This window comes from Equus quagga, chromosome 13 (genome assembly GCF_021613505.1).
Source record: "Equus quagga isolate Etosha38 chromosome 13, UCLA_HA_Equagga_1.0, whole genome shotgun sequence".
NCBI lineage: Eukaryota > Metazoa > Chordata > Mammalia > Perissodactyla > Equidae > Equus > Equus quagga.
This window is the reverse complement of record NC_060279.1, coordinates 84359543-84369916: the sequence shown is the minus strand read 5'-3', so window position 1 is coordinate 84369916 and position 10374 is coordinate 84359543. Positions and strand designations below refer to the sequence as shown.

Sequence of the window (10374 nt, the reverse complement as noted above, 5' to 3'; positions counted from 1 at the left end):
GCCGCCCCGGGGCGCGCTGGGAAATGGAGTCTATAAGCGGAAGCTGCTAGTGACAACATTCTGGCCTCCATCTGCCCCGAGGCACAGTGGGAAACCCGCAGCTCCGAGGCGTCAAATGGGAAATCTCCTGGTCCAGGGGCTGCTCCGGAGAGCGCTGGGAAATGAAGTCCCCAGGCTGGAGAACCGACTGGCAACTGACTACGGAAGGCCTCGGGGAGCTCTGGGAAAGGGCGTCTATAAGGGCAAGTGGCTAATGACAGCCTTCTAGTCTTGATATACCCCGAGGCACAGTGGGCAGTCCGCCGCTCCCAGTCGTAAAATGGGAATGTCCTGATTGAGGGGCTGCTCCGTGGAACGCAGGGAAATGGAGTCTCTAGGCTGGAGGTGTGCCCAGGGGCATGCTGGGAAAGGTAGTGCACAGTCTCAGCGGGCTCTTGCAGGAAATAGACTGGATTCCACAGCCCGGGAGTCCTAAAAGATATGGAACTAATTTTTCCATACACCTTTTCAGCTTTCCTCATACCATATAATTCATTTATTTGGAGTTTGTCTGCTCCCTTCAATTAGAAATAAGCCCCAGGAAGACAGTGATTTTTGTCTCGTCTGTGTGCACTCCTTATTCCCAGCGCCTAGAACTGAGCCTAATGGTACGCGATCGAAAACAGTTTTTGCATGAATGAATGAATGAATGGATTCTCCAGGTCGTGGAAAACACCAGGGCACCATGGGAAATTGAGTCCGCAACCCAGAAATGATTCAAGACAATTCGCTTCCAAGCCTCCCAGGGCGACTGCCAAGCGCATGCTGGGAAATAAAATTTGCGGTACAAAGGTTGTAGCAATCGGCCGACAGCCTCAGAGCACGCTGGGAAATGTAGTCCGCGCAGGGCCACGCCCCTAAAGGCACAGTTGATCCTAGGCAGAACCTCAAGAAATCAGGCTCAAAGGCAAAAGAAGTCCAGAGTCCCTGATGGTAACCCCTGGGTCACATCCGGAAAGGAACCCAAGGGGAGGAGTCCACAATGACAGCGCCCACAGACCCTTCACTGGCCTGCCTTTGCCAGCTCGCACCTGGGACGTGGAGTACTCTAGGAAATGTAATACAGGCTCTATTTCCTGGCAAGGCATGCTGGGATTTGTAGTCCAGAGCGAGGAGTTCGACTACATTGGGGAGACGAGATTCCTCGAAGCACGAAATAATCCTCCCGTTAAGCATCCTGCACCTAAATCCAGATTGGGAAAGATGCAGGCACTTTGATACCGGAACAAAAACCCATAAACATCACACAGAAAGGCACCAAAATCTGGAAAGAGGCAACAGACTCTTCTTTTCCAACGGATGTCTGAGCAGTCCACCCCCTCTGAACTCCTTGGGCTTGTGCAAAGAAATAAACTACAAATCCCGTGAGATCTGGGGAATGCCGACCATAGATAAAAAGTGGATAGCCATCCCAGTGGCTCTTGGGATGTGTAGTCCCTAAACTCCTCGCTCCCCGCTCACATACACACCAACCTCCTTCACCAGGAGCTTAAAAGGCGAGAAGTAAATCATCAGTAGTATGGTGTTAGTGAAGCCGGGTCCCTGAGGGTTACTGAAAATATTCAATAAGAATATGATCACCCTCCAACCTTGTTCCCAACACAGACACAGATGAACATAAGTTAATCTTGTTAATTTGCTGTTTTCTTGTCTAAAATGAGAGGTGACTCAAAGGTCACAGGATTTATGAGCTTGTTTTGCAGAGGAAAAAGAATGCCTTTAAGGAAGTTATGATCACCAGATAAGCAGCCCCCAGCTGCTATTGATGCCCAGAAGTCTGACCACCCAAGGGCTTATCTGGAGTGAAAGAAACATGGACTTCCCCTTTGTTTCTCTGAAACACCTCATCCCAAGCCTCTTAGCTCTATAAAGACCCCCCGCTTTCTTCTTTCAGAAAGGCAGATTTGAGAGAACCTATCCTGCCATCTTCTCATTTTGGCCAATTCTGGCCAATTCAAATAAACTTTTCTCCATCTCCAAGCACCTGTATCTCAGTGATCGGCTTACTGTGCTTCAGGCACACGGACGTGAGATTGAAAGGTTCCATATCATTATATGTAGCTGTGGTTATGTGTTTCTGTGCCAGTGCATAACTGTGACACATTATAATTGTGTGGATTTGCGATGATGTCTGTGGCTGGCGTACATTGTTTATGGTCTTTTATTATTATTATGCCTGTAAGTGTTCCTGTAAACATGTCTGTATATTTTTATGACTGTGGTGATCTATTTGCAGAAGACACAATTTGGGGTATCTGCTCAACCCACACAATGAGCTGTGGGATGTGTCCCCAGCATAAGCTCTATTAGCATTCTTTACATTGACGGCTATATTTAGACTTTAACCTCTAGTTAAAAAATCCTATTCTACTACCATGGTTCAGAATTCAGCTCTGGTTTAGGCAGTCCTGGGTTTGAATCTTGCGTCTACCCACTCCCTGGCCCTGGGGGCTGGGCCTCACCTCTTTATCTCTGGAGTTGTTGAGATGGTGCACAGAAAGTATCCGACAGGTAGAAGATACCAGCTGACTAGGGCATTTGCACATTCCACTCGCTAAAATTCTCTTCTGCTCTTTTCTTTCCATGGGAAAGGTTTTTCACTTCCCAGGCCTGCTGTTTTTTCTCACGCTAACGCTGGAATTTTGATGCTTAACCTTGGAACCGCAAGCCCCCCTCACCGCTGGTGAAAATAGCCCAAGAAAGATAAGAAGAAGAAGATGTTCCCTCTTCCCCTGCCACGGGCTGGAAAACAGACACCCGTCTGCACCATAAAGATGGTCCGGATAAAGAATGAACGGAAAACATTCACAAAGTATCGAGCTTACTCTTCTGTCCAGTGTGCAAACAGGGGTAAGCAGCTTCTAAGTCAGTTCTGATACCTGTTATTTTAAAACTGTCCTTGGAAGAGTTATTTGCTCAAAGGCGCCTTTTAAATTTAAGAGAGAATTGTATCTGCTTATGACTGTCAATACACTAAAATATCCATTGGGTTCTTAAATTCATGCCAACAGGCTTTGAAATTGTGAATCATCCCAAGAATGGCATCCTCCCAATGGCATCCTCCCAATGGCATCCTCAGATATGGGCACGGAAGGGAGATCCTAAAGGAAGGAGTCTTCTCCAAAATGCAGTGTCAGGGGCCATAAGCATTCTAGAAAAGAGATGTCTCACATGGATAGAGAGAACAGATCAGTGGTTACCAGAGGGGAAGGGCCTGGAGGGAGGTGAAAGGGGTAAAAAGGGAGGCATAAGTGTGGTGACAGATAAAAGCTAGACTATTGGTGGTGAGCACAATGCAATCTACACAGAAAGTGATAAAAAATAATGCACACCTGAAATTACACAATGTTATAAACCATTATGACCTCAATAAAATAATTTTAAAAATAAATAAGAGTTTGGAGAAAACTACAAAAAACAAAAAACAAAAAAAGAAAAGAGATTTCATCCCAGTGTGTAGCCTCAGGTTTTCCGGAGCTGTTAATGTATGATCTCTGTTCCTACCCAGTGACTTCCGTGTGTTTCCCTTTCTCCTCTTTACCATAGGGGAGTTTTTTTCTAAATTATTGTTATTACAATTCCCAGGTCCTTCTCCACCACTGTGGGTTTGTTAGGGAGAGAGAACTTGTCTTTGTGTTTAGATGCCAGAGCACCCAGAGACACACCCACGCATGGCGGACAGGCCTGGTCTGACTCTGAGACCCAGGGCATTTGTCCTTGGGGAGTGGATGTGTGTGTTCCGTGGGCAGCATCTATATGTGGGAGTTGGGTAGCCAAAGGGACTGTGTCAGAGAATGCTAATTACCTGCCCATAACTATCATCTCCTTCCTCAAAAATAGAACCCTGATTGTATTTGGAAAGAGCAAGGCAGAGACCCAGTCTTCCTTGCACTGTGGGGTGGCCAATAGGATGTAAATGAACACGGCTGGGTGGAGATTCCAGAAAGGCTTTGCAAAGGGGGCTGCTTCAGCTGAGAGGTGCCCACAGCTGAACTTCTCACCTTTCGCTTCTTCCTGGAGGCACATGTGAGGGCTAGAGCTCCAGAAATCACAGTGTGACCACGAAGTGACTTTGCAGATGGAAGCAGAGAAGAAAGGCAGAAGGCGTTTCAATTGCTGATGGCAATTTGGATCTGCCCTTCCTGCCCTGGACTGCCCCGCTCTGGTCGTTAGGCTCCGTGTGAGAAAACAAAGCCCAGGTGCATTGAAACCATTGTTATTTTGGGTCGCTCTTATTAGCAGACAAGCATATCTCCTGAATGACATTGCCTAGTACTGGCATTGTGATGAGTACTGGCATTGTGATGAGCAGGGATCGGAGTGAGCTGATGACCACAGGAGGTAAATGAAATCCTGGAAGCACGAGGTTAGGCTGAAATGCATGAAAGAAAATCCTGCACGTCCATTAGAAAGAAAACCACGAGAGACCACATGGAGAGAGGTCCCAGCTGTCCCAAAAGGGGCCATCCTAAACCAGCCAGCCCCAGCTGCCCCAACAGAAGATGGCAGATGTCCCAGCGAGCCCAGCCAAGACCAGCCGAGCCCAAGCAGACAAGAACCACCTGGCCGAGCCCAGCCCAAACCGCCGACCCGTGAAACCACAAGCTAAATAAATAGCTGTTGTGGAAACCCAGTTAGACTTGGGGTCGTTGGTTATGCAGCGAAAGCAGAGTGACGCAGGGTCACTTTCCAAGAGGCCTGAGAGCCTGCTGGTTGCAAATAATCGATGGCTGTGGTAAGACACGGTGGACAGAGAAACGGCGGTTTCGGTGAGGCACCTCGTGCCAGAGACGACTAGCTGTCCCCCAATATTCGTTCTCCCTTTCTTTCCCATCATAATAGAACCCCTGATTTCAAGTGGGGTGTACCAGGCCGCCTAGAACAATGCTGCATTCCCAACCTTCTCGCAGCTGGAGACGGCGCTGTAATTAACTTCTGCCAGCGGGACTGAGTGTGGTGAGGGGGTCTCCTCTTTCTGTTTGGCCCCTTCCCGCCGTCTGGAACCAAGGCTGGTGGAGCTATGACTGATCATTCATTTCTCACAGCTCTGGAGGCTGGAAGTCTGGGAGCAGGGTGCCTGCGTGCTCTGGGTCTGGCGAGGCCCAAGCTCCTGGCTTGCAGACAGCCACGTTCCACCATGTCCTCACTCGGTGCAGAGAGAGCAAGCGCTGGTCTCTTCGCTGACTTCCAAGAACACTAATCCCATCCTGGGGGCTCCGCCTCATGACCTCATCTGAACCTAATCACCTCCCAAAGGCCCCACTTCCAAACACCATTCCACTGGTGGTTAGGGCTTCCCCATGCGGATCTCGGGGTGCAAGATTCAGTCCACAACACTTACCCGGTGGACAAAGGCAACACCCCAGGGATGGCAGCCACACGATGGAAGGAGCCTGGGCACCCATCTCAACTCAGACTTTGCTATGTGAGAGAAATCAACGATCTTGCGCAAGCCGCCATTATTTGGGATTTCAGGCCCAGTGGCCAGACCCACGTGTTCACCAATATGAGTCCCATTCGGAAAGTCACAAAGGCAGAGCAACAAAGGATGGGCATTTATCTGTCTCCGAGCTGATCCTGCCATGAGCAACCTTACGAATTTTTTTGTTTGGCTTGGTTTTGCATTTTAAAATTCAGATATATAATTCACATACCAAAACTTTTGCCATGTTAAAGTGTACAACTCAGTGAGTTTTTTTTATATTCCAAGGTCATGCAACCCTCATTACTAATTCCAAAACATTTTCACCACCCCAAAAAGAAACACAGTCCCTTTACCATAACCCACCATTCCTCCCTCCCTGTGGACCTTGGAAACCACTAATCTACCCCCTGCCTCTATGGGTTTCTCTTCTAGATATTTCACATAAATGGAATCAAGGCTTTTGTGTCTGGCTTCTCTCGCTGAGCATCGTGTTTTGAAATTCATCCATGTTGTCACATGTGTCAGGCTTCATTCCTTTTCATGCCTGAATAATATTCCCTTGGATCCATTCATCAGTTGAGGGACATTTGGGTGGTTTCCACCTTTTGGCTGTTGTGAATAATGCCACTGCCAACATTTGTACACTACTTTTTGTGTGGACATATGTTTTCATTTCTCTTGGGCATATATGTAGGAGGGGAATGGCGGGGTCTCTGGGTAATTCTACGTTTAACTTTTTGAGGCATGGCCAGCCTGTCTTCCACAGCGGCTGCACCTGTGACCTGCCTCCGGCAGTGTGGGAGGGTTAACTCTACATATCACTGGAACGATTGGTGAGGATTCCCCAAGCAGTATCGAGTTGGTGATGAGAAGCCTATTAACTGAGAGAGGCTGGCGCACGCTAATAATCAAAGAACTCAGCAGGAGCCTGCAGGGGGAGCGTTTATTTCAAGCTATGGATGGACAAACACTCCGTGGGCTCCCGGGCACCTCAGGGTGGGCCACCGCCCCACGTCCTCACTTCCAGCGGCCTCCGACGCGGCCCTTCCCTGCCCCCTTCCGGCTGTAAGAGAAGGGCAGGGTGTCAGGAGGGAGGGGCTTCCCCACCTCTGAGATGGGGCCCCCCTCAATTCAGGAAGTCCCTCCCCCGAGATACCGCCCTCCCCGCCAGAGGAAGAGGCGGTAGACGCGTCCACTTGGGGTTCCCTGACTCGGGTGGTGCTGTTGGTCGGAGCCCAGCTCCCAGCAACACGCGGGAGCTAACACTTGGTGGGCTGAGGATGTTCCTGGGGTGCTGATCAGTGTTTATGGGGGGCTGGGGGAAGGAAGGGATGAGTGACTGAGAGTGGGCAACATGCAAAGGGGGCCAAGGCTGGGTGAAGGGGACAGAAAATGGGAGAGAGACAGCGAGGGAGAGAGAATAAAGGAATAGAGAGCAGAAGGGAGGGAGGGAAGGAGGCTGGGCAGGCAGAGCCAGAAACTGAAACATTGACCGCCAGTTTCTCAGCCTCCACACTCTTGATGTTGGGGCCTGGATCGCTCTTTGGGGTGGGGCCCGGCCTGAGCATGGATGGATGCTGAGCGGCATCCACGGCCTCCCCCCTCTGGATGCCAGGAGCACCCCCTCTGGTTGTGACAACCAAACACGTTCCAGACGTTGCCCAATGTCCCCTGGGAGGCAAGATCGCCACCCCAGAGCCACTGATCTAGAGGGACTGAAACAAGGATGGAGACGCCAGAAGAGAGAGGGCAGAGAGGAAAGGAGAAAGAATGGAGGTCTCAGAGCATGAGGGCCAAAGATACGGACAGACACCAAGAGGGATGAGGGACTGAGACTTGCAGAGCGAGGGGGGGAACAAAAGGGCGGGGAAGAAACCCCCGACAGCCAGAGGGAGGGGCGTGGGGCTCAGGCCCGGGGACACTCACAACTTCTGGGCGTGGCTGATGCGGTTATACAGCACGTTGATCTGCGGAGGCGGGAGGGAGATGCTGAGACCGCAGCTGGGGGCCGGGCCCCGCCCACCCCGCCGCCCTGCTCCGGCAAGGCCCAGCCGGCCCAGCCGGGGACCCCAGCAGGGACGGGTCTCACCTCGTATTTCTGCTGCTTCAGCTTCGCCATCAAGTCAAACTTCTCGGACTCCAGCTGGTGGATCCAGTCGGACAGCTCCTGCGCCTTCTCCCTGGCGGGGCAGAAGGGATGTCATGGCGGGGAGCCGGGCCGCGCCCCAGGCCCAGAGGGGCTGAGGGAACTGTCCAAAGCCACACAGCGAGTCTCTGAGTTCGGCCTTATTGGTGTCATTTTGTTAATATTTGAGGCCAAAATGTTCAAAGTGAATTGCGGCAGAGGGTTTTAATCTCTCTGCCCACTTTCTCTCTATCTAAAATGGAGATTCATATCTCCCTAAAGGAGAATGAGGTCATGGTTAAGGGCCCAGGCTCCGGAGTCAGAAAGGCCTGGTTCAGTCCCAGCTCTCCCATTCTCTGGTATCTGACTACGGCCAAGCGCCTTCCCCTAGGAGCCTATTTCCCTCTCCAAAAAATGTAGAAATAAAACTGGGAAAGAGATACCAGCCTCCTGCTCAATAGCCCCACTCCCTTTCTTCCTTAGAAACAGAACTATTTGCAATCGTCCCAGTTGAAAAGCTACTTTCACCAATCTCCCTTGCCAGTAGGTGTGGCCAGTGAAACGAAAGTTGGCCATTGGGTGACTCTTCCCTTGCAACTTCTTTCTGCTGCTTGGATGCAATGGCTGGAGCTCCAGCAGCCATATTGGACCATGAGGTGATTTTGTGGTGGAGCAGAAAAATAGGAGTCTGGGTCTCTAATGATTTTGGGAGTTGCCATACCAGCCGTGGACTACAGATTTCTTCTATGTGCGAAAATAAAGTTCCGTATTTTAGGCTGCTATAGTCAGCTCTCAGTTACTAGAGGCCAAATATTCTTAACTGATGAAAATCTATTGCATTGAGCTGTGGTAGGATGAGATGGCAGGTGTAAAGCACCTGGCTCATAGTAAACACTCTATAAAGCTAGTTGTTACTATTTATTTTGTTACTACTAACATTCTTTGTTTGGTTTGGCCAGCTAATGGCTTTCAAATGCCCCCTCCTCCATGGCATATTTTATTTAACAATTTTATAGACTTTTATATGACCTCTATCTAATAAATAAAATGGAGGTAACTAAAGAGACTCAAAAAACATAAGTGTTTGAGCTGGCCCGGTGGTGCAGCAGTTAAGGTCGTACGTTCCACTTCTCAGCAGCCCGGGGTTCGTCGGTTCAGATCCCCGGTGTGGACATGGCACCGCTTGGTAAGCCATGCTGTGGTAGGCATCCCGCATATAAAGTGAAGGAGGATGGGCATGGATGTTAGCTCAGGGCCAGTCTTCCTCAGCAAAAAAAAAAAAAAAAAAAAAGAGGATTGGCAGTAGTTAGCTCAGGGCTAATCTTCCTCAAAAACAAAAAACAAAACAAAAATATATATACAAGTGGACCCAAATTATGAGTGGATGTGTGGTAGGGGACAGAAAAAAAGAAGAAAAAGGAAAAATGGACATTAACAATGTGTTCTTTTATGCCAGGCCCTGTGAGAACGTGCTGGGGAGGGAGGGTGCGAGGCCGGCCCAAAGGCCTTCCAAGAGCCGACTCTGCCATCTTCTCCACATACGTCATCCTCACACCGGTTGTTTGAAGTCAGCATAGTCGGACTGTTTACACTGTGGAAATGGGCAAACGCTCAAATCTAGATTTTTTTGTTCCTGGAGAGCCGGCTGTTAACCATTTACCATCACACCACTTTATAACACAGCAAGAAAGAGCACAGGCTACTGCACCAGACTCCCGGGGTTCAAGTCCCAACTCCTCCACTTGCAAGCTGTACAACCCTGGAAAGGTTACTTAACCACTCTGTGCCTCAGGCTCCTCATCCCCAGCCCGAGGATAGTAATAGCATCTACCTCACAGGGTGGTAAGCCCTCCACCGGGAGCTGCTGCAGCCATTGTTATTATCATCATTGATTGTTATCTCACCAACCCTTCACAGCTCTGTGGGGAAGATATTTTTTTACCGTATCCTCATTTTACGAATGATAAAAGGGAAGCCCAGAGACGCTTAATAATGAGCTCCAGCCCCCATCACTGGAGCCACGGCCCCCACCGGAGACCAGCAAGAAGCAGATGAGGAGGCCCCTGAAGGAAAGAGCCCCAGCAGCCCGTCCTCTGGCGGCTTCTCAAGGGACGCCGATGGGCCTGGGAATGGGTCGCGAAGGGGAGAGGGTTCCGTCGGGTAGAGACGGGGCTGGACAGTTCTCACCAGCATGTGGGCTTTAAGCCGGGTGAAAGATGAGGCCCATTTGGAGTCCCCACAAGGCGTCATGGAGTCAACATCATCTCCTAAATTTAGGTGGGCCGTGTTGCCTGGCTTCCCACGATATTACCTCCCAGACTCATGGGTCTCGGCTCCCACAAAAAGTGGGTCCTGTATCAGTGACACGTTTCACAGAGGAGGCCACAGGGGCCCAGAGACGGGAGACACTTGCCCAAAGTCACAGCACCAATGCAGACCTGGGGCTTCCGCCCACCCGGATCTGGGTGAGGGTCCTCTTATCTCCCTGTCTCACCCCAGGCCCCTCCCACTCTGAGCCCCCTCCCCACCTACCGGAGCTGCTCCTCTCCCATGTGGTCGATGTTCAGAGGCTTTTTACGCTCGGACAGGATGCGCACTTTCATCTCCCGTCCCGTCTGGCGCTTACCCCGCTTTTGTTCTGCCTGAGAGTTGGGAAGGGGACATCTTCAACTGGAGGACAGATCCTCCAAATGACCCCTACATCAGCAGCCAGGGGTCTGCATTCCTGGCCAACATCTCCCTCAGACCCGAGGGTCCAGGCCCCCAGCCCCTCCTCCCTCAGACC

General features: G+C 50.5%; 1 protein-coding gene across 3 annotated transcripts in view; it reads right to left on the bottom strand.

Annotated features, from left to right (window-relative positions):
* Window positions 1-6388: 6388 nt before the first annotated feature.
* TNNT1 (troponin T1, slow skeletal type) overlaps window positions 6389-10374 on the bottom strand; it is a 13045-nt gene continuing 9059 nt past the window's right edge. For all 3 annotated transcript variants that reach the window (XM_046680332.1, XM_046680331.1, XM_046680333.1), the window contains 4 exons: window positions 10122-10231; window positions 7554-7644; window positions 7391-7431; window positions 6389-6527 (listed from right to left, as the gene is read on the bottom strand). In XM_046680332.1, coding sequence (XP_046536288.1) covers window positions 6482-6527; window positions 7391-7431; window positions 7554-7644; window positions 10122-10231 — 288 coding nt within the window. In that variant the 3' untranslated portion in view covers window positions 6389-6481. The remainder of the gene's footprint in view (window positions 6528-7390; window positions 7432-7553; window positions 7645-10121; window positions 10232-10374) is intronic.